Source organism: Lithobates pipiens, unplaced genomic scaffold, assembly GCF_037356315.1.
Source record: "Lithobates pipiens isolate NorthernLeopardFrog02 unplaced genomic scaffold, aLitPip1_a1.2 Scaffold_3, whole genome shotgun sequence".
Classification (NCBI taxonomy): domain Eukaryota; kingdom Metazoa; phylum Chordata; class Amphibia; order Anura; family Ranidae; genus Lithobates; species Lithobates pipiens.
The window spans coordinates 9,361,083-9,384,396 of NW_027507790.1; the positions used below are offsets into that span (position 1 = coordinate 9,361,083).

The window sequence follows — 23,314 nt, forward strand, 5'->3', positions numbered from 1 at the left end:
TGCCAGCATCTAATAGAATAGCTGCTCCCCAGTAACCATCGGCACTGCGAGCGTCACCTGGAGAATGCAGATTACACCTGCTTAGAAATATACAGTAAAATCATCAGTGCCGTTCTCTGCAGCACAGATAATCACCCAATGCCACTGGAGAACAAGAGGAAGGACTTTGGGACATCAGGTGACTGCCAATAGGCAGATGGGAAAAAAGTATATATGCTGGGTGTAGGAGCTTTTTAGGGGGACACCCCATAGCTATAAAGGCTTCAAAGATATGTCTGTGTATGGCTGACATGAGGCCCTTTCTTAAATAGGTTGTTAGGCAGAGCAACGTATAGTAATTCTCAGTAACTAATGGTTGATGTTGCTTACTGAACGTTACACACCACCATTGCTCTTGTTTTATTGAATAAATCAATTTTTACTTTTTTCTTATGAACTTTTCAAGCTGTTAGACATATGAAATACAGCTGGTACTTCCCCTTTAAGCATAGTTCCATCAATAAATGTCTATGCAGACATTAGTCAGCACACTATGTACAGTTGGTTATGAAAATTACAAGCCATAGCTCCTGGCAGTGTAGGCACACATACATAAATAGAAATCTCCTTTCTGTTCAATGTACACATAATTACAGAGCGGTGTGTATGTCAGTCGCTCCATCATATTCTAACAGATGGTTTTAATTCCACATCGCTAGCCCTTGCACACTCGGCTTCTCTCATTCCCCTCCCTACTCTCCCATGAAATCATTCTTCCCAAACTGACTTTCTTTGCTCTCTGTCTCCGACATGTTGCTTTTCTATTCCTGACCCCCTTCTCTTCGTTGACTCGTTTCTAGTCTGTTCATTTTCACTAATCTTGTTTTCCTCAGTCCATTTATCTCTCTTTCACCACCATTCTTGTCTTTCTTCTCTAGCATTTTGCACAGCCTTCAGATTCCACACAGACAACCTTTATTTTTAACATGCTCACTAAATCATTCCGTGTTCTGTCACCTTCACCCCATTCATAATGTATCAATTTTCTCCCGTTCCATATTTTTCATTCTCTCTTTGGCTTTTTTTTTTGTAATTATCTCTTTTCCTGGCTACATTACAGTGGTTTCCTTGGTAACAAGTGGCTTACATTGTGCAGCACTGGGGAGGTTGTCTCCTCACGCCAACCCCTAGAGGGTTATGGGTAACAGCCAAGACTGGAGACCTATTTTACACTCTGATGTCACCAAGCCCCCCTCCTAATCTTGGGCCCTATTGGTCAGGTATCTGAGACTATGTAAATGAGGGGCTAAAAGAATAACATAAACCTTCTACCTCTCACGAAAAGGATTGTGCTTTTCATATTAGCCAGCAGCAGGCAGTAACAGGCAGCATACAGGCAGCTGGAAAAAGAAAGGGGCTTTGTAACCTAAAGATTGCCATCTTGTTTATAGCTGCGAATGGGTTAAATTAGTTTTGTCTAAAGCAGCTGATTCCCACACAGCTGCCCACTCTGTCCCAGCTGGCTTGGCAGAGTTTATGAACTCTGCATTTAACCCCATCTGACCTCAGGAAAAGGCTGAAAAACAGGAAGGGTAAAGACAGCACAGCCCTTTCGTGCCCTGCAACAAAACCATATGAAACATTAGGTGGCAGGCATGCTGGTAGGCAACGTCACTAACATACACTGGTCATCAGGGCAGCCACCCGCCAACACACCAGCTGCCTTGAAATATTTTGATGTATCAGCGTTCAATTTCTTTTTCTTGATCATTTTACACTGTACATTTCTTTTTTTAAATACAAATCAAGTAACATCTACACTAGATGAATAGTGTGCCTGTCGAGGTTAAATTCACAGAGAAAGCCACATAAAATGGGGAAAATAATTATTTAATTCCCTGCAGATTTTGAAAATTTGTCCACTTACAAAGAAATTAAGAGTATAATTGTCATCATAGGTGTATTTCAAATGACAGAGACAGAATATTAACCAAAAATCCAGAAAAAAAACCACACGATACTAATGTTATAAATTGAGTTGCAGTTCAGTGAGTAAAATAAGTATTTGATCCCCTACCAACCAACAATAATTCTGGCTCCCACGGACTGGCTACAGTATGTGCTCATGTGGTACACAGATCAGTCCTGTCAATTTAAGAAGGTGCTCCTAACAACAACTCATTATGTGTATAAAAGAATCCTATCCACAGAATCTTTCTTCCACTCAAACCTCACCATCATGGGCAAGATCAAAGAGCTGTCAAAGGATGTCAGGGACAAGATTGTAGACCTGTACAAGGCTGGAATGGGCTACAAGACCATAAGCAAGAAGCTTGGTGAGAAGGAGACAACTGTTGGAGCGATTATTCGCAAATGGAAGAAATACAAAATAAGCATCAATTGCCCTTGGTCTGGAGCTCCTTGCAAGATTTTGCCTTATGGGGTAAAGATGATCATGAACTGCTGGCAACAAAAGTGAGTACACCTCTAATTGAAAATGTCCAAATTGGGCCCAATTAGCCATTTTCCCTCCCCGGTGTCATGTGACTCGTTAGTGTTACAAGGTCTCAGGTGTGAATGGGGATCAGGTGTGTTAAATTTGGTATTCTCACATTCACTCTCTCATACTGGTAACTGTAAGTTCAACATGGCACCCTATGGCAAAGAACTCTCTGAGGATCTAAAAAAAGAATTGTTGTTCTACATAAAGATGGCCTAGGCTATAAGAAGATTGGAAATACCCTGAAACTGAGCTGCAGCACGGTGGCCAAGACCATTCAGAGGTTTAACAGGACAGGTTCCACTCAGAACAGACCTCTTCATGGTCGAACAAAGAAGTTGAGTGCACATGCTCAGCATCATATCCAGAGGTTGTCTTTGGGAAATTGACGTATGAGTGCTGCCAGAATTGCTTCAGAGGAAGAAGAGGCGGGGGGTCAGCCTGTCAGTGCTCAGACCATATGCCGCACACTGCATCAAATTGGTCTGCATGGCTGTCATCCCCGAAGGAAGCCTCTTCTGAAGATGATGCACAAGAAAGCCCGCAAACAGTTTGCTGAAAACAAACAGACTAAGGACATGAATAACTGGAACCATGTCCTGTGGTCTGATGAGACCAAGATAAACTTTTGGTTCAGATGGTGTCACGCATGTGTGGTGGCATCCAAGTGAGGAGTACAACGACAAGTGTGTCAAGCATGGTGGTGGGAGTGTCATGGCCTGGGGCTGCATGAGTGCTGCCGACACTGGGGAGCTACAGTTCATTGAGGGAACCATGAATGCCAACATGTACTGTGACATACTGAAGCACAGCATAATCCCCTCCCTTTCGGAGACTGGGCCGCAGGGCAGTATTCTAACATGATAATGACCCCAAACACACCTCCAAAATGACCACTGCCTTGCTAAAGCAGTTGAGGGTAAAGGCGATGGACTGGTCTCCAGATCTAAATCCTATTAAGCATCTGTGGGGCATACTCAAAACAGAAGGTGGAGGATCTCAAGGTCTCTAACATCCATCTGCTCCGTGATGTCATCATGGAGGAGTGGAAGAGGACTCCAGGGGCAACCTGTGAAGCTCTGTGAGCTCCATGCCCAAATGGGTTAAGGCAGTGCTGGAAAATAATGGTGGCCACACAAAATATTGACACTTTGGGCCCAATTTGTACATTTTCACTTTGGGGTGTACAGACTTTTGTTGCCAGCAGTTTAGACATTAATGGCTGTGTGTTGAGTTATTTTGAGAGGAAAGAAAATTGACACTGTTATACAAGCTGTACACTCACTACTTTACATTGTAGCAAAGTGTAATTTCTTCAGTGTTGTCACATGAAAAGATAATAAATATAATAAATATAAATAATATAATAAAATATTTACTAAAATTTGAGGGGTGTACTGACTTATGTGAGAGACTGTATATATATATATATATATATATATATATATATATATATATATAAAATCAGTTTAGTGGATATATTAAAAAATAAGGGAGTACTCACAAATGAAAAATGCATGCAGGCATATAAATCAAAAAAGACTGTGGATTGCTTTTATGGACTTCACTATGTGCCTCCTTGTTTTCTAATATGGCACATATCGTTTCCATTGACTGGTACTGGAGCCTGATGCTGTCTCACTGCTGGCTATTGGGAATCTGCAGAGGATCTTTATATTTCCCAGAGTTTCCATTCTGCTCCATATGTGAAAGCTGATGGTGATGCTTCCGACAGGAGTTATTGGATGTGGCAAATACCCCAATGCTTGATTTTACCTGACTTCTGGTAAGAAGATATATTTGTCGGCAAGGTAATGTCTGTTTCATTATGCTTTGAAGTTGGTGTGAGGTGTTTTAACCCCTACGTCCATCTGCACCCACCATCTAATCATTTCTCTACTACCTTCAGCGCTGGACTTATATACATATGTGTGTGTGTGTGATTCTGCACTTCTGTGTATGGTCAGCATAAGACATTTAGTAGCAGCAGCAAGCTTTTTTTTTATCACCTGTCATGATGGGGTTAAAAAAACGAAATATCCCCTTTATAGTACAAAAACTGCAGATAATCACTGTACTGATCTTCTTTGCAGCGAGCCCTTAAAGTGATTGCAAACATTGGATTATTAATTTTTTTAACCAATGGCGTCCGCGCTATAGCCAAATGATGGCCACAGCGCGGACCTAAATTTCTGTGAGGCCGTCATATTTCCTGCAGGACGCGCGGCGCATGCTGTTATCACCCAGTCACTGAGACTCGGGTGATCACAGATCCGAGTAAGGAGCCAATCCCGGCCCCTTACAACGTGATCAGCTGTCAGCCAATGACAGCTGATCACATGATGTAAACAAAAGCTCGGTAATTGTTTTTTTTTCTCCCCATGCTGACAGCGTGAGGAGAAAAAAAATCAATCACCGGCTTATGTGCAAGGGACATCGGTCCCGAAGAGGAAGAGGCAATTCTGCCTCATCTATGCCCACCAATACCCCCTGCCAGTGCCACCTGCCAGTACCCACAGTGCCACTTATCAATACCCATGAGTGCCACCTATCAATGCCCACAGGTGCCACCTATCAATGCCCACAAGTGGTGCCAATCAATCAGTGTCACCTAGCAGTGCTGCCTATCAGTGTAACCAACCAGTGCTGATCAGTGCCCATTATTGCAACCCATCAGTGACCATCACTGCCACGCATCAGTGTCCATCACTGCCACCTATCGTTGCCCATTAGTGCCGCCTCATCAGCGTACATCAATGAAGGAGAAAAATTACATGTTTGCAAAATTTTATAACAAAATATAAAAAAAATAAAAATATTTTTAAAAAAATAAAAAGCGCAGAGAAAGCTCTATTTGTGGGGAAATTTTTTTAAAAATTTCATTTGGGTACAGTGTTGTATGACCGCGCAATTGTCATTCAAAGTGCATCAGCACTGAAAGCTGAAAATTGGTCTGGACAGGAGGGGGGTTTAAGTGTCTGCTCTGTGTAATGGTTTTGCACAGAGCAGCCCTAATTTTCCTCTTCTGGTGTCCTGTCTTCAGAGTCAAGCCACAAAGTATATTATAGAGTGCCCCATAGCAAGGTAAAAAAAACAACTTCTGCCTTTAGACCCCTTTTACACTGGGGCCGCCCGTGTGCTTGCAGTAAAGCACTGCAAGTTTTAGCATTTTTTGCGATACGGCACTGTGTTGCTTTAACTAACAATTACGTGGTTGTGCGATGCTGTACCCAAACAAATTTGACATCCTTTTTTTCCCACAAATAGAGCTTTCTTTTGGTGGTATTTGATAACCTCTGTGGTTTTAAAAAAAGACAGACGATGACAGGGAACAGAAGATGTATTATGTCACTAGGCAGAACAGGAAAAAGCCTTGTTTACATAGGCAGTTTCCCGTTCTCCCTCTTTTCGCCACGATCGCGGGCCACCAGCGGAGATCGAATCCGCGGGACCCATGGGCACGCTCCCGTGGCAGGGAGCTCAAGTGCCCGATATCCTTTTTTTGCAGGCTGACGTACAGGTACATCAGTTTGCGCAGGATAGCCATTACGCCAATGTATATCAGTGTGAGCCGGTGGTTAAGCTGCGCTTTTCGGACACTAGCAGCGCATTTAAAAACTCCTGTGTTGCAGCGCTTCCGAATCACTTTGCAGGCGATTCGGAAGCGCTGCCCATTCATTGCAATGGGCAGGGGTGTTTTTGGAACGCTGTATACAGCACTCCCAAACCGCCCCAATGATGCTGCTTGCAGGACCTTTTCTAATGTCCGGCAAAGTGCACCGCCCGGGTGTGAAAGCACCCATTGCAAGGAATGGGAGACAGTTTTCAGGTGCTTTACAGGTGCTATTTCTAGCGTTAAAATGCCTGAAAACGACTTCAGTGTGAAAGGGGTCTTAGAATCACTCACTTCCTTCTCCTGCCCAGGACTACATGTCCCATGAGGCATTGCTCCTCACACATTCACAAGCTCTTAGGCACTTACTGACATGTATGGAAGGTGATCTGAACTGTATGAGTGCTGCACTGTATTTTCTGATATGTAAACAAATAATGCAATCTGTATGCAGGCCAACTAATCGGCTGATGAACTATTTTTCATAATCGATTATTATTGATTATTTCGATTAGTTGTTTCAGCCCTAGATATTTTATACATAACTCATTTTCTGAATGAATGCAAAGCATTCTCTGACTGGACAAGGTGGACAGGCTGGCTGGTGACGTCACACATTCTCCACCTTGTCTAATCAGGGAATGCTTTGCATTCTTTCAGAAAATGCAAAGCATTCTCTGAATGGCGCCTGTGGTGAGCAGCCAACCTCCTGTGTTTAGAGCTCATCATGGAAACTACTTGACAGGGGACCCAGAGTCAGTTGGGGATCACTGGGGTAGCAGAGTCTACTTCAGAGATTTCCAGCTTCCCGGGGCTTCGGCCAGCTTTGGTATATACACCTAGTCACGTTGGTCCAAGCTGGACCAATGTAACTACGTATAAAATATCCAGACCTAGAATTCTTTAGGTGTAGAGAATGTTCACCTTGAACAATAAAGCTGTGCCAATTACATGCAAGGGAATTTAATGGGTAGGTCCATTAGGACTACAACTGAAATGTCACTTTTGTGTCGATTGATCTTTAAGATGACCTTAGCTGGTTCACCTACCATTTCCATTGGAATACCTGCCTATGTATGGCCAATGTACAATTTTACAGTTGCAGAACTTTTCTTTAGTAAAAGTTCAGTCTATACAAATGCTTTTTCTCTAATCCTGCGTACACACAATTGGACTATCTGGCGGACAAACCGCCGGACTTTGCAGCGGAGGTCCACCGGACTTTCTGAACGAGCAGACCTGCCTACGCATGACCGGACTTTTCCGGCGGACAAACCACGGGACTATGGCGGGAGTCCGCCGGACTTTTGAAATGAACGGACTTGCCCACACACGGAGAAAAGTCCGTTCATTTTGAACACGGCTCCAGGTAGACGGGACTAGCGCAGGAAGTCAATGCCACCGCCTCCATCGGCGAGATTGACACCTCGCTGGCCCTGTCACTCCGGGACTAAGTCCTCCGGGACTGTGACATCATAAGGGGCGGGGTCACCATCTGACATCACCCGGTGACCCCGCCCCTTGTCCCTATATAAGTCGCCGCACAACGCATCTCTGTCATTGAGGCCAGAGAGAGCGTCGAGTCAACATCTCAAGGAAGAAGAAGAGAAAGCGGCGGTGACGACAACAGAAGACCGGGCCACCGCTAGTAAAAGAGCTGGAAGAAGAAAGCGGAGGCCTGGCAAGAAGAACCAAAGAGGGGGACAAGACCCCCAAAGTCGGAAGAAGAGAAGAAGGTGACAGAAGACCGGGCCCCACTAGTAAAAGAGCTATAAGAAGATAGCGGAGGCCCGGCAAGAAGAACCGAAGAGGGGGACAAGACCACTGAAGTTGGAAGAAGACCCCCGGACAGAGGCGGTGATGACGAAGAAGAAAGCCAGGCTCCTCCGCTAGTAAAAGAGCTAGCAAAAGAGCAGAAGATAGCGGAGGAGTCCGGTAAGAAGACCCCCCAAGATGGAAGACCACCGAAGCTGTCCAATAAATTATTTTAAAAACATGTGTTGTGTTTTTTTCTTTACACTTTTTTTTACCAGGTGAATGGGTAGGGGTACATGGTACCCCAATACTCATTCACATAGAGTGGGGGGCCGGTATCTGGGGGCCCCTTTATTAAAGGGAGCTCCCAGATTCCAATAAGCTCCCCGCCCCCAGACCCCGACAACCACCAGCCAGGGTTGTCGGGAAGAGGCCCTTGTACTCATCAACATGGGGACAAGGTGTTTTGGGGTGGGGGGCAGGCCCCCCTTCCCCAAAGCGCCCCCCATGTTGAGGGCATGCGGCCTGGTATGGCTCAGGGGGGGGGGGGGGCGCTCGCTTGTCCCCACCCCCTTTCCTGACCAGCCGGGCTGTGTGCTCGGATAAGGGTCTAATATGGACTTTGGGGGGAACCCCCGCGCCGTTTTCTCGGTGTAGGGCTTCCCCTTTAAGTCCATACCAGGTGACGGGGCCAGCGAGGTGTTAATCTTGCTGATGGAGGCAGCAACATTGACTTCCTGCGCTAGTCCCGTCTACCTGGAGCCGCGTTCAAAATGAATGGACTTTTCTCCATGTGGGCAAGTCCGTTCATTTCAAAAGTTTGGCAGACTAGCACACAGACGGCCGGCGGACAATTTTGAGTCAAAACTTCTTTCTAAGTCCGCCAGACTTTTGGAAAGAAAAAGTCCGCCGAAGCCCACACACAGGTGGATTGTCCAGCGGACCAGAGTCCGCCGGATAGTCTGAACGTGTGTACGCGGCATAAGAAGACATAAGACCCTCTTCTGTTTAAAAAAAAAAAAAAGAAGACATAAGACCACTGAATGAACTAGAAACTGTAGCAGGTAGTTATTCCACTGAACGTCTTTTCTTCCACAGCTTCTTTCTGTCTAAGGGAAATTTAATCTTCTCTGTGCTGTACTGTTTTTTTTCTCTAGCTCAATGTCCTCTCTATGAAGCTGTGACTTTCTCTTGTATCACCAAGAACAGTAGCACAATTATAGAACTGTTCAATGGGTTAGTGGTAAAATAAATTGCTTGTCTGTGTAACACTTTGCTTTCTGCCTAGTTAATGCTTTTAAGTTGCACAATGTTTATGCTGGAGGTTCTTGTCATCTACATTGAATGATTATTGCAAGCAGATTTATAAACCCAACCCCTCCATTCTCCGCAGGAAGCTTTGGTCACAACCCACAATATGGTAGCGGCAAAAACCTGGGCTCTGTGTTTTTTGGTCCACTATATAAAACGTTTGTTCAGTCCATAGACTTTTAAAAACAACCCATGGGGTGCATGGGTTTTTAGAAAACTGGCTTTAGGGATTGTCATTACTGACCTCCTTCTAAATTAAATGCCTACACCTTTCCTAGCCATTGACCTAGAATAAGCATGCAGATTAAAATGAGATGTAATGGGGTTGATTTACTGAAGGCATATATACATGTGCACTGTAAAAGACTGTAAAAGACTGTAAGTGCAGATGCACTCTGCAAGGGAATTTGCCCCACAGCTTAGTTAATGAGGGAAAGCCTCACTGAGTTCCATCATCCAATCATGTGCAAGCAAGAATGTTGTTTTTGTTATTTTCCTTGCATGTGATTGGGTATTTTTTTAAAGTGAAAAAACAAACAAAAACAATGTCCCCTGGTGTATATCCAGTGTCAATCACAATGAACGCCACCACTGCCGCCGACAAGGGAAAAAACAAAGGCTCTGCACCCGTCACTGGCTCTCACCATCTGCCCGCTCCACCATTGACAGTTCTTAAATAGCTAAGGGGCAGGGCCACCTGGCGATGTCACAGTGCGATCCTGTCCCCTTGTGAGGTCATTGACAGGTGCATGCTTGCTGGGTCGATGATGTCACATGGGGCGGGGTCACCCGGTGTTGTCACTGGGTGGTCCCACCCCTTAGCTATTTAATAACTGTCAGACAGTGGAGCGAGCAGATGATGAGCTTCTTATTTTTTTTTTCATCGCAATTGAAGCTGAATATACACAAGGGGACATTGTTTTTTTTTTTTTAATAAAGGAATTGTCAAAACTGTCTGTGTGTTTATTTCTTATTGACTCTTTTTTTGGTGAATGAGTAGGGGTACAATGTACTCCTACTCATCCACATAGGGGGGTGCGGGGACCCCATAGACCCCCACAAGCACTGGCCAGGGTTGTGGGGAAAAGGCCCTTTTCCCCATCAACATGGGAACAAGCCACTTTGGGGTGGCTGCCCCAAAGCAACCCCCTATGTTGATGGTATGTGGCCTGGTGTGGTTCAGGAGGGGAGTGGCACTCGCCCACCACTCCCCCACCTATCCTGGCCTTCTGGGTTGCATCCTTTTGGGGGGACCCCACGCCATTAAAAAAAACAAAAAAATCGGCTTGGGGTTCCCCCCAAAATCCATATCATATCTAAGGATCTGGTATGGATTTAGGGGGGTCCCATGCCATTTTTTAAAATGTTTCCATGGGGTTCCCCTTAAAATCTGCACCAGACCCGAAAGAGTCTCTCTAAACTCATTCACACTGTGTTCCATGAGTGTTTCCCGCACTGCAGAGTGCGGTCCTGTGTGATTCCAGTGTGAACCACCACAGGTTTCCTCTGTCTACAGGTCATGCTACTATGCCCCCAAATGCCAACGCTAAGCTATTGTTCTTGGTAACGTTTTCTCTAATGAGTCGCTGCCTGCGGCTTTTATTAGATTTGTGCCAGTTCCACCCCAAACTGTAACTTTATGGCATGACCATATCCTAACTGTGCTGGGTGGTGGTATGCCTAGAGAGCCGAACACACATCCTGTTAAAGCTATGTGGCAGATCAAGCCCATGCCACTATTTAATATGGTGGTTTACGCCCGATTTTGTAAGAAGCAAGCACACTAATGGCACAGGTGTGTGCTGGCTTCATATGAGAGCCAGAGTTAGAGCATCCTATGGAGGGGTCACTCTGTGAAGGGAGCAGGGAGAGGTGCTTGCATGCACTGTGGTGTCCAGGTCAGGACAGATCAAGGTCTGAACCTGAGAGAGAGTCAATGAGGGAAAGAGCAGTTGGGAAGCTGCAAGGAAAGATGCAGACCTGAGGTACGTGTCTGTGCATGAACACTGGGACGTGTTTGATGGTCAGGAGGGTACTACTCATAGCAGTAAAACTGCCGAGAGAGATAGAGAGAGATAGAAGGCTGAATGTTATGTATGGTTCGTATTGATGGTGAAAACCCCTTGCGTGAGAAGACCTGTATGGACTTTTGACGTTCTTTTAAATAAAATTTGTCAGGAAAGCTTTGAAAACTATTACTGGCATGGAGTGAACTCACTGTTTGGCACTACCTCTGAGTGACAAAACCCCAACATATCACAGCTCACATGTGCATCGTTCGACTCCCTTTCTTGGGAGTACCTGCAATTTGTGCTCTCTCCCTGGGGTTTTGGAGAAGCCCTCTTGGCCCGGATTAAGGTTCTATATTCAACCCCTGACAGCCTTGGTCAAATATGCTGGAGTTTTTGTCAGTGCCTTTCCTAATATACAGGGGCAAGAGACAGGGTTGTCCCCTGCCCCTGCCCTATTTATCTTAGCTCTAGAACCCCTACTGACTGCATTTTGTGTTGACTAGAATGTGACTGGAGTCTCTTATGCGGGCCTTAACTTCAAGCGAAATCTCTTTGCAGACGATGTCCTACTGACTTTGACTAATCCCCTCACCATTCTCCCTGACCTGCAACATGCCTTGACATGCTTTTCGTCTATATTGGGCCTCCGTATCAACCTAGATAAAACTTTAAATGTCCCTCTGATCCCTGGTCTGGCTCTGATCCCTGGTCTGGTTGCTCAATTGCAGTCCCACTTTCCCTTTCCGCTGGGCATTCTCTTCCATTGAATATCTTGGTATCAGTTTGACCCCTACTTACTCTTCCTTGTTTGCTACCAATGATTTTCCACTGCTTTGTTCTGTCCTCATGCAATCTGTCTTGCATATGTCGTATCAACTCAGTAAAAATTACAGTCTTGTCCAAACCTTTGTATTATATCCGCACTCTATCCGTCCAGGTTCCTTCACACTATTTTTGCACTTTATCTGGGCCAACAAGTGCCCCATAATTCCTAGAGCCACTCTTTTTACACAAAGATTGCAAGGGGGGTTGCGGGTCTCCAATATCTCCAAATATTTCCCAGTTATTTCTGCTTCATGCCTCCTCAGAGGTTCCTCTGTGAGTGCTTCTGGAGTTCCCCAGTTGCGCCCATCTTTCCATGCATATGCTTCTATGGCTTCCACATAAATTATGACCCATGACTTTGAGCCCAATTATGCAACACAGTAAGAAATTATAGGATTCGGTATGATACTTGAGCTCTCTTATGTCTCCCTTCCTACCTCTGTTTCCTATCATTAATAACTTCTTGATTACCCAGACCTAGATCAGCCTCAGGCATTCTCTTGGTAAACTTCTCATGGTCTTACACATGTGCAACACTTTATGACCACTTGGTCTTTCCCGAAGTGAGCCACCCTCAAGAGACCCACGTTGCTCTGCAATCTAAGTTTTTTCGCTATTTTCGGCTTCAGCATTGAATATCAGAATTTCAGAAAACAAAGTTTGAACAATTCTGCCAGCACTCTCTGGGCTCTCCGGGCCTCATTTCCACTCTCTCTGCTTCCCTAAATAGTCGATCATCTTTCACTTCTCTTTCTTATGTAGCACTGACTCCCGAAAGGAGCGGCTGATTTAATTGGGCTTACCGTTACCTTCTTTATCTCGTGTGTGTCTAGGGGTTTCCCGTGGTAGATGGCCCAAGAACTGTAGAGACTGACTCCAAATCCACTTAAAGGGATTTTTATTTGCAAAAATAGTCAACAAACACAGTCTCTCAACATAGGGTTAGAGGGTTTAGGTAGGAAAGTCCAGGCATTCTTAGTGCTAATTCAAGTAGGAAAAGTCTCTCACATCAGGAAATCCAGAGAATAGCCATTCAAAGCTGGATCCTCACCGTTATCGGATAGTCCTTCTCTCACCAGGCCTAGCAGCCAGCAGGGTGTTTCAATCAAACCAAGTCTCTGCCACAGACTTGCTGTAGAACACTTGAGTAAAACTGAAAGTTTGTAGAACACTTGGAGAACCCTTGTATGGTACCAGTATCTTGCAGCCGGTCCGGTGATACCACCTGAGACCAGATTCCCTTGGGGTCTTTCAACTTGTCCAGGCTCTTATTGAGAAGCCAACCTTTGCATGGCCTTCTCCTGAAGAGTCCTCCCCTGGATACCTTCACAGTTGCTGGGCCTCTCCGCTAACTGAGATGGCACCAGACCACCTTTCAATCCTACTTTCTGTTTCTTTGCCTCGGGTTAGCCAGCCCTGAGACCTGTAGTCAGGTGGATCCGCACCTAAGGCCATGAGAGTCCTGGGGGCTGGTCAAGAGGACCAGGGCCATCAGCCAGAAAGCACTTCTGGACCAGAACCCTGAAGCATGTGATGTCAGCACCTTAAGTGCCCTCTCCCAGAATGCACAGCAAGAGTGACAATCCCACTGGGCTGGTTGCGAGAGAGAATAAACCCTTAATACACCCTACTAGACTACATTCTGGACCCTGCCAGGGATGACAGCGCCACCCATGGTCAGGCAGAACACCATGCAGTCCAGCCAGACTGGTACTGAGGTCAAAATTTAGAGTTAATAAACCCAAAACCAAACTGCGGTTCCAGGAAAAGTTAAATGACAAAACACATAGCGCGTGCTCTTCAGGAGCCGGCGCTACACTTATGTGACCCAGTGGGCACTAGACTTGGCATCTGAGATAGAATTGGCAGACTGGAGCAAAACCTGGTCTTCTGTCACTAAATACTCGTTTAACACTGCCACCTTAGAGGCGGCATATAGAGCGCTCTTACAGTGGTATTAGGTTCCTGACAAAATTGTCCATGCCAATCCAACTTCCAGTGACCACTGTTTTCGGGGTTGTGGTCATCGTGGAGATGTTAAGCACACCTGGTGGACATGTCCGTGACTGGCAGGCTTTTGATCTTGAGTGTTCGGCCTACTGCATACCCTGTTCCACCTGAACACCTGAATGGATGCTAAATTTGCTTTATTACATTGCCCCATCCCAGGTTTGTTTGCTCGCCAATAAAATATATCCTAGCTGTTTATATCAGCTAAGAGGATAATTGCCCAGACCTAGAATAAACCCACAGTCACCAGTATCCCTAAAGACTCCCATGCCAGATTCCTAAAGATTTGAGATCCATGGTTGACGTATGCCTTCCCTACTCTCACCCTGACTAGTGTGGGCCTGTGTTGACTGGCACCCTTGATGATCTTGAGCCCCTGTCCTCCTTCCCCCTCTTGGCCTTGCGTTCTCTCCTTGTTACTGTTTCCCTTTCCTTTAATCTTCCTTTCTTGATGGGACTTTGTGTCCTCTTTCAGTTTGGTTTTTATATAGTTACATAATTACATAGTAGGTGAGGTTGAAAAAAGACACAAGTCCATCAAGTCCAACCTATGTGTGTGATTTTTTGTCAGTATTACATTGCATATTCCTGTATGTTGTGGTCGTTCAGGTGCTTATCTAATAGTTTTTTTAAATTATCGATGCTCCCCGCTGAAACCACTGCCTGTGGAAGAGAATTCCACATCCTAACAGCTCTAATGACCACATGTCTTATTAAATCCCCTTCCACGGAAAAGATTTATCCCTATTGTGGGGTCACCAGTACGGTATTTGTATATTGAAATCATATCCCCTCTCAAGAGTCTCTTCTCCAGTTCAGTGCTCGTAACCCTTCCTCATAACTAAGGTCCTCCAGTCCCTTTATTATTTTTGTTGCCCTTCTATGGACTCTCTCCAGATCCAGCACATCCTTCCTGAGGACTGGTGCCCAGAACTGGACAGCATACTCCAGGTACGGCCGGACCAGAGTCATGTAGTGTAGGAGAATTATCGTTTTATCTCTGGAGTTAATCCCCTTTTTAATGCATGCCAATATTCTGTTTGCTTTGCTTGCAGCAGCTTGGCATTGCATGCCACTTCTGAGCCTGTCATCTCCTAGGACCCCCAGGTTCTTTTCCATCCTATATTGCCCCAGAGGATCTCCCCCTAGTGAGTAGATTGCATTTATATTTTTGCCACCCAAATGCATTATTTTACATTTTTCTACATTAAACCTCATTTGCCATGTAGTTGCCCACCCCATTAATTTGGTCAGATCTTCTTGCAAAGTTTCCACATCCTGCGGAGAAGTTATTGCCCTACTTAGCTCAGTATCGTCCGTAAATACAGAGATTGAGCTGTTTATCCCATCCTCCAGGTGGTTTATGAATAAATTAAATAGGATTGGTCCCCGGGACAGAACCCTACTTTCCACCCCGGACCATAAAGAGTATGTGTCCAGAACATACTGCAACGTTGTCTGAAATTTCTTATGGCAAGGTTTGCTCCTCCATCTAAGGGTATTTCCCCTGGACTTTTCCTGTTTTGTATTCATGTCTATTACAAGTGATTGTGATGGTTGTGCCTCCTTTTTTGTTAGCACTGTGTAAGCCTGCCTATATTTATGTTGCCAGTTCTATCCCCTGCATGGACGGATTGGGTGCTTTTTCCTGTTACTTGGTTTTAAATGAATAAAAATTATTGAACCAGAAAGCTGACATGTGCAACGCCTGCAAAGACCAAGAAGCCCTGTAAAGAATGGTGCCATCACATATGTATGCTACTTCTCAGATGGCATAGGCTGCACTGTGCTGTCTGGTTCCACTGCTACTCTCAATATGGAAGAATTACAATACTTATATAGTGTATAGTGAATATTACAATAGTTATGTACATATAATTAACTAAAAACATATAGGGGGTTATTTACAAAAGGCAAAATTACTGTGCACTTGGAAGTGCAGTCGCTGCAAATCTGAGGGGTAGATCTGAAGTGAGGGGAAGCTCTGCTGATTTTATCATCCAATCATGTGCAAGCTAAAATGCTGTTTTTTATGTTCCTTGCATGTCCCCCTCAAATTTACAGTGACTGCACTTCCAAGGGCTCTTGCAGTGCACTTGTAGTGCAAAGTGGATTTGCCTTTTGTAAATAACTCTGATAGTATGTTACAATACTAGTTACCTTATATAGGTTACATACAGAAAATGTTATATGTGTAGATTGCATCAATATGACATCAGTTTGAGAAGCTTCTGGGTTCATTTAGCATTCATTGGCATTTGACAGCTGGCTTGTCTTTCACCAGAGTTTTGTATTTCCATAGTCTTATATAGTCCAACCTGACTAACTATGTAGCTATGTAATCCAAACCCATTTAAAGTGAACAAAAGCCCATCGACACAGCCTTTAGATAGGAAAGATCTATATACTGTACTCTGCCTGGTAATGGATATAAACTAATTGTAGAAAGGTTACAAAACAATTTGGTGTAAGCCTTAGCAATGCTGACATATCTATACATATAGCAGACTATAGTTTACAAAACGTATAACTTATAAAACTTAAGCAAAACCAATGCTGGAATGCCAAACCATTGGGCCCCGGTTTCCATATTAAAAGGCTTTCCTGGTAAAACAATTAAACAAGACATCTAATAGGTTACAATGAGCAGCAGCTCCAGTTTCATTGGCTCCATCTTTCACAAATCAGGCCCATGGAGGCAAGTAATTGTTTGCAAAAGTTATATTATATCAGGTAACATTACAAATTACTACATCACAAAAATTGATTTTCGTACCAGAAATCACTAAGTCGCCAGTTACCTGAGAAGGTGGCTCCATCCCTAGGGGGCATTTTACGAACTGTGGTAGTGATCCGTGGGCTGTCTTGCACCTCTGATAGGGATCCAGGGCCTGTAACACATACATTTTTTCAAGACAGGCCAACCACCATTTTATGATTAAACTTGTATTTGTATAAATGTATTTTAAAAAGTTATTTAAGCTGAACTCTGGGATAATAAAATATTGTCTAAATGCAAAAGGCATGTGTATTCTTACATTGGTGTGCTTTGTGTATTTCTTCCAGATCTGCACAGTTATCTGGTGTAAAACTTTACCTCTATGCAGGAGTTTCCTGTAATAAAGACCGGTCACTGCTGCTATTTCTCCAGTGACTGGTCTTGTTTCCGCCCCCTCCTGTCATTTTCTGCAGGCAGTTTGTAGTGGGTGGGCCTTTATGGTCCCTCCTATAGCTTTGCGCTATGTACGGCCAGGGCTGTCTTTCATATTGATTGGACCCTGGGCAAAACTTTTCTTGGGCCCCCCATGCAGTTTTTCTCTCCACCTGCTCTGAGACATACAATAAATAACGGCTAGACTCAAAATCAGTTTACTGAATCAGATCAGGCAGCTACCGGTAGCCAGAAGTTACACTGTATCATTATCACTCAATGACTGGTTGCTAGAGGTTACAGCACACATTACGGCTCACTGATTATTTGCTAGAGGTTACAACACATGATTTCTGCTTGTTGATTAGTTTCTAGAGATTACTGTGAATATGGCTTCAGGGGGCCATGATATACATATCAATGCTGCCAGCCTCCCCTATTTACATATGAATGCCGCCCATATTTACATATAAATGCCGGTAATGTACATGTAAACACAGGGTCTGCAGGCGAGTCATCTTTACACAACAATAGGGCAGAGCTGGGCAGCATTAGTAGCAGCAATTTACACTGAGATATTGGGACACAGCACAGGACTAAAACCTCACGGGACAAGGGAATTTAAACCAGGATAGTTAGGAAGTATGAGGCAGCTGCTTTGGGCCCCACAACAATGACAGGGCCCAGGGCAGCTGCCCCTTTTGCCCTGCCTTAAAAACGGCACTGTGTACGGCACAGTGATGGTGTCACTACTATATTTACATGGTAATATCTGGGTTTGCCAAGGATGTTGGACTATTGAGGAACATATTTTAATGAAAGTTTTAGTGTGTCTGGAGTTCAGCTTTATGGTTGGTCAGTTTTCATACCACCAGAAGGTATCCAAGCTTGTGTTACTATATATGAAGATATTTGAAGATGGTAGGACACCTCAAAGTTTGGTGACGCAAAAAGCATTCCATTATTTTACTACAGCTAGTGAAGGAATATGATCTCACATTCATGACACACAAGAAAAAAAAAAAAAAGATCTGACTGTGGATACATATACTTCTACAAATGTAGACATTTTAAGCTGGGAATATGCACTTGGCACACAGAAAGGAAAGTAATGAAAAAGCACTAGCAAGTGTTGGCATAGTTTTAGATGGGTGATCTGATCATTTCTGTCAGAAAAAGGCTGTGTGTCACCCCCCTACTGAGCTACAACAGCTCAGCAGTAGAAATGAATGAGGATTGATCTCTGCCAAGCTTGCATGACAAGTGGAAGACCGATCCCATTCAGATCTGTGCTAAGCTGATGCGGCTCTGGCGGGAGAGACACAAAGCAACTCTCTACCAGATAAATGCTCCACATTTGAGCACCTGTCTGACATTCCTCTTAGGGTCTATTCACACGTTTAGCATTGTCAACAAAAGATAGTTGTCATGTATGACCAGCATTACTTTAAATAAAAAGAGGAGAATCTGGAGGATAAAGGCAGACTTAAAATGCAAATTTGTCCCACCATACTATATATAGCCCATCAGTCTTTCACACGGTCTCCTTCTGTACAAGCTTTTTTCACAAGCTACATCATCTGGTTCTTATACAAATCACTGATTATAAATAAATCGTAGCTAAACGTTAAACATGAAAACCATATTACTGTCTGCAACAATTTACCTATAAATTACTCCAGCACCTAAATGTGTATTTGCATGCCGAGGAATGATTTAAAATACAAGTCAAATGCCCCACGGTTAAATTTGGTCTATTTCTAAGCCCTTGTACACACGGTCGGGCATTCCGACAACAAAATCCGTCGCATTTTGTCCGAAACTTGTGTTGCATACACACGGGTGGACAAAGTTGTCGGAAAATCCGATAGTTCAGAACGTGGTGACGTTATTTCGTTACGAAGGGACTATGTTCAGGCTAGCAGCCAATAGCTTTGGTATAGGAATTTGATCTGAACATGCGTGGCACTTTGTCCAATCGGAATTCTCTACAAACGATAGGACAAAGTCCCATCGGACTATGTTGTCAGAAAATTTTATAGACCAGCTCTAAAACTTTGTCGGTCAGATATTCCGACAGAAACAGTCCGATGGAGCCCACACACGGTCGGATTATCCAACAACACGGTCCGATCAGACATTTTCCGTCGGAATGTCCGACCGTGTGTACAAGGGCTAATAGAGTGAATAGGTAGCTGGCAGCCATGACAGATATTTAATAGCAGGTGAATATCCATACCTCCCACCTTTCTAAAATAAAGGAGGGACACTTTGTTGCACACAGTACAGTGCCTTGGAAAAGTATTCATACCCCTTGACATTTTCCACATTTACATGTTACAATCAAAAACGTAAATGTATTTTATTGAGATTTTATGTGATAGACCAGTGATGACGAACCTTGGCACCCCAGATGTTTTGGAATTACATTTCCCATGATGTTTATGCACTCTGCAGTGTGAGCATCATGGGAAATGTAGTTCCAAAACATCTGGGGTGCCAAGGTTCGCCATCTCTGTGATAGACCAACACAAATTGGCACATATTTGTGAAGTGGAAGGAAAATAATAAATGGTTTTCAAAATTCTTTACAAATAAATATATGAAAAGAGTGGTGTGCATTTGTATTCAGACCCCTTGATTCAATAATTTGTAGAACAGCCTTTAACTGCAATTACAGCTGCAAGTCTTTTTGGGGATGTCTCTACCAGCTTTGCACATCTAGAGAGTGACATTTTTGTCCATTCTTCTTTGCCAAATAGCTCAAGCTCTGTCAGTCTTGTCACAGATTCTCAACTGTATTTAGGTCTGGGCTTTCACTGGGCCATTCTAACACATGAATATGCTTTGATCTAAACCATTCCATTGTAGCTCTGGCTGTATGTTTAGGGTCATTATCCTGCTGGAAGGTGAATCTCCGCCTCAGTCTCAAGTATTCTGCACACTCTAATAGGTCTTCTTCTAAGATTGCCCTGTATTTGGCTCCATCCATCTTCCCATCAACTCTGACCAGGTTCCCTGTCCCTGCTGAAGAAAAGCATCCCCACAACATGATGCTACCACCACCATGTTTCATGGTGGGGATGGTGTGTTCAGGGTGATGTGCAGTGTTTGTTTTCCTCCACATGCAGAATTTTGCTCTCATCTGACCAGAGCCCCTTCTTCCACATGTTTGTTGTGTCCCCCACATGGTTTCCTGCAAACTGCAAATGGGACTTCTTATGGCTTTCTTTCACTATTCCATAGGCCAGATTTGTGAAATGCACCACTAATAGATTCTCCGACCAGAGCTGTGGCTCTCTGCAGCCTCTCCAGCATTACCTCTTGTGAGTGTGCCTCCTGGCTGCTTCTCAGATTAGTGCTCTCCTTGCCCGGCTTGTCAGTTTAGGTGGACGGCCATGTCTTGGTAGGTTTGAAGTTGTGCTATACTCTTTCCATTTTCGGATGGTGGATTGAACAGTGCTCTGTGAGATGCTCAAAGCTTGGGATATTTTTTTTATAACCTAACCCTGCTTTAAACTTCTCCACAACTTTATCCCTGGCCTGTGTGGTGTGTTCCTTGGCCTTCACGATGCTGTTTGTTCACTTTGGCTAACAAAGTTCTGAAGGCTTAACAGAACAGCTGTATTTATACTGAGATTAAATTACACAGAGGTGAACTCTAATTACTAATTAGGTGACCTTTGAAGGCAATTGGTTCCTCTAGATTTTAGATAGGAGTATCAGAGTAAAGGGGGCTGAATACTTATGCATGCCACTCTTTTCAGATATTTATTTGTAAAACATTTTGAAAACCATTGATCATTTTCCTTCTGCTTCACAATTATGTGCCACTCTGTATTGGCCTGTCACATAAAATCCCAGTAAAACACATTTTTGTTTTTGGTTGTAACATGACAAAATGTGAAAAAATTTCAAGGGGTATGAATACTTTTTCAAGGCACTGTATGTAGGCAAAGGGCACGTCCTTGCTATAGCCCCAGTTACACGGACCGCATAGACCTAATATGCAGAAAATGATTGACTAAACCACATGTGCTTATCGCTTTTCAAAATAAAAAATGCAGTGATATAAATTAAAAGATAAAAATATTAGTCCAGCAAAACACTTTTGGTAGTAAAACAGTAAATTTTGTATAGAGATGTCCACATCAGACCAAAAAAGAGGGACAACTACAGCATGAGAGACAGCGGGATTGGTCTCAAAAGAGGGACAGTCCCTCCAAAAAAGGGGCAGTTGGCAGTTATGAATATCTCATTTGCAGTATACTATAAAAAATTATTTTAACTTGCTCAGAGAATGTACTGTGTTTCTGGGTTGGTATTCAGGTCTCTGAAGCTTTGAGGTGGTACCCAGAGTTTCCTGTGATATAATGGGTACATCATTGCTCATATACTTCTCATAGGCAGAAGAATGGAGCTCCGGATGTCACATGTGGCTTGGTAATTTATACTCTTTGGGCAAACATACAGGCTATTGTTTGCAGTCCTTTGGCACATGTAGGTTACATAGGGTGAAAAGTTAGCAATTAGGTTTTAAATATGCTTCTGGTTCCGTTTATGGGTCTTTAAAGGGACTCTATAATAGATCTGTGTTAATTTTGAATTTATAGGTTTTAAAACAATTCTTTATAGCTTTTTTAATGTGCAGTACATATACAATCTTTGTTTTCCAAATAAATATTTAAAATTAGTGTAAACGCCTACAATGAACTCCTCTTATTTGCTCCCTTTTGCTCTGTTTTATGTGCGATTGAAAGTGGTTCATGTATATGTTTGATGTTATAACTGTTCAAAATTCAGGATTGCCCTATTTCTTGTTTACACTTCCTGTGTTATCTCAAAAATCCAATTAGCCCTCCTAGTTATTATGTTGGGACTATAAAATGACTAGTCTCTATGTTGTGGAGATAGTGGGAGTGGCACAGTTTAGTAAAAGACTACTGGACAGGGCTGACACCACTCTGTGCACAAAAATGCTGTGTTGTCAGCCTACAACAGGACTTTGAAACTGAACGCATTTGTGGCATTTCTTTCCCTGTACTTGCAGGGGCTTTAAAGGGATAAAATATGGGGAAATGCGCACGTATTGCAGAGATGTACTGCACATGTTTATTTTATTTTCCCTGACATACACATTGATACAGGACAAAGGATTCCCAAAGCACTAAGGGTTAGCTAAAAAGACAGTATAGAACAATTGTGGGAGGGAAAGGGGTTAGGCAAATGACTCACTGCCCTCACTCTTCAACTTGTGTGCAAAAATGTCAGGTTTAGCCACTGAGCACTATTTTTATTACTGCTTAGGTCAAGCTGGAAAAGGATCCTAATGCTCCACCTATTTATGATTTGCAGCAGCCAACATTTCTAAATATTTGAATCATTCTGACATAAGGTTTTATTTGCAAATGGAATTTTCCATCATATGCCCAGTTTATTTTGTCAGGGTTTGCAACAACCGTGTAGACTGCAGGAAAGTCCTCATTGCTCCCTGACTCCACAAGACCCTATCTCTCCTGTTTCTTCTACCCACTCAAGTTGTCATTGGATACCAGATTTAGACATACCCACCCTCACACCCCGGGCCACCTAAAACAAAGTGTATTGGCCCATATGGAACCTTTCTATAAGAAGTCCTTGGGACCCACCCCTCCTTGATTATTGGACTTTTACCCTGTACCCAGGTTCTCTTGCTTCTGAAACTTTCACTGTATAATGATTGGTCTCCACATAAACGGCCAGTAGCCAATATCTTTAGTCTCGTAATTTATTCTGAGCATGCATGGCACTTTGTCCATTGGAATTGTCTACACACGATCAGAATTGAAATGGAAAATTTTAGATCCAGCTCTCAAACTTTGTGTGTCGGAAATTCCAACAGAAAAAGTCAGATGAAGCCCACACACGATCGGATTTTCCAACAACACAATCCAATCGCACATTTTCCATCGGAAAGTCTGACCGTGTGTACAGGGCATAAGAGTAAAGCTGGCCATGGATTGAAATTTGGCCAGTTCAGCAGGGATTGGTCGAATTTCGATCTATATATGGCCACCGTGGTTAAACAGAAGTCAATCTACCAAATATGGTCAGTTTCTTTCGTTAAACCTGCTGGTTGAAGGAAAAATTAAACCCACATATGGCCAGCTTTATGGCAT

General features: G+C 43.6%; 1 protein-coding gene across 7 annotated transcripts in view; it reads right to left on the bottom strand.

Annotated features, from left to right (window-relative positions):
• EMID1 (EMI domain containing 1) overlaps positions 1–23,314 on the bottom strand; it is a 170,048-nt gene that overhangs the window by 93,232 nt on the left and 53,502 nt on the right. For 6 of the 7 annotated variants that reach the window (XM_077461243.1, XM_077461239.1, XM_077461240.1 and 3 more), the window contains exon 4: positions 16,807–16,896. The exons of the other annotated variant lie outside the window; for it this stretch is intronic. In XM_077461243.1, coding sequence (XP_077317369.1) covers positions 16,807–16,896 — 90 coding nt within the window. The remainder of the gene's footprint in view (positions 1–16,806; positions 16,897–23,314) is intronic. 7 annotated transcript variants of the gene reach the window in all.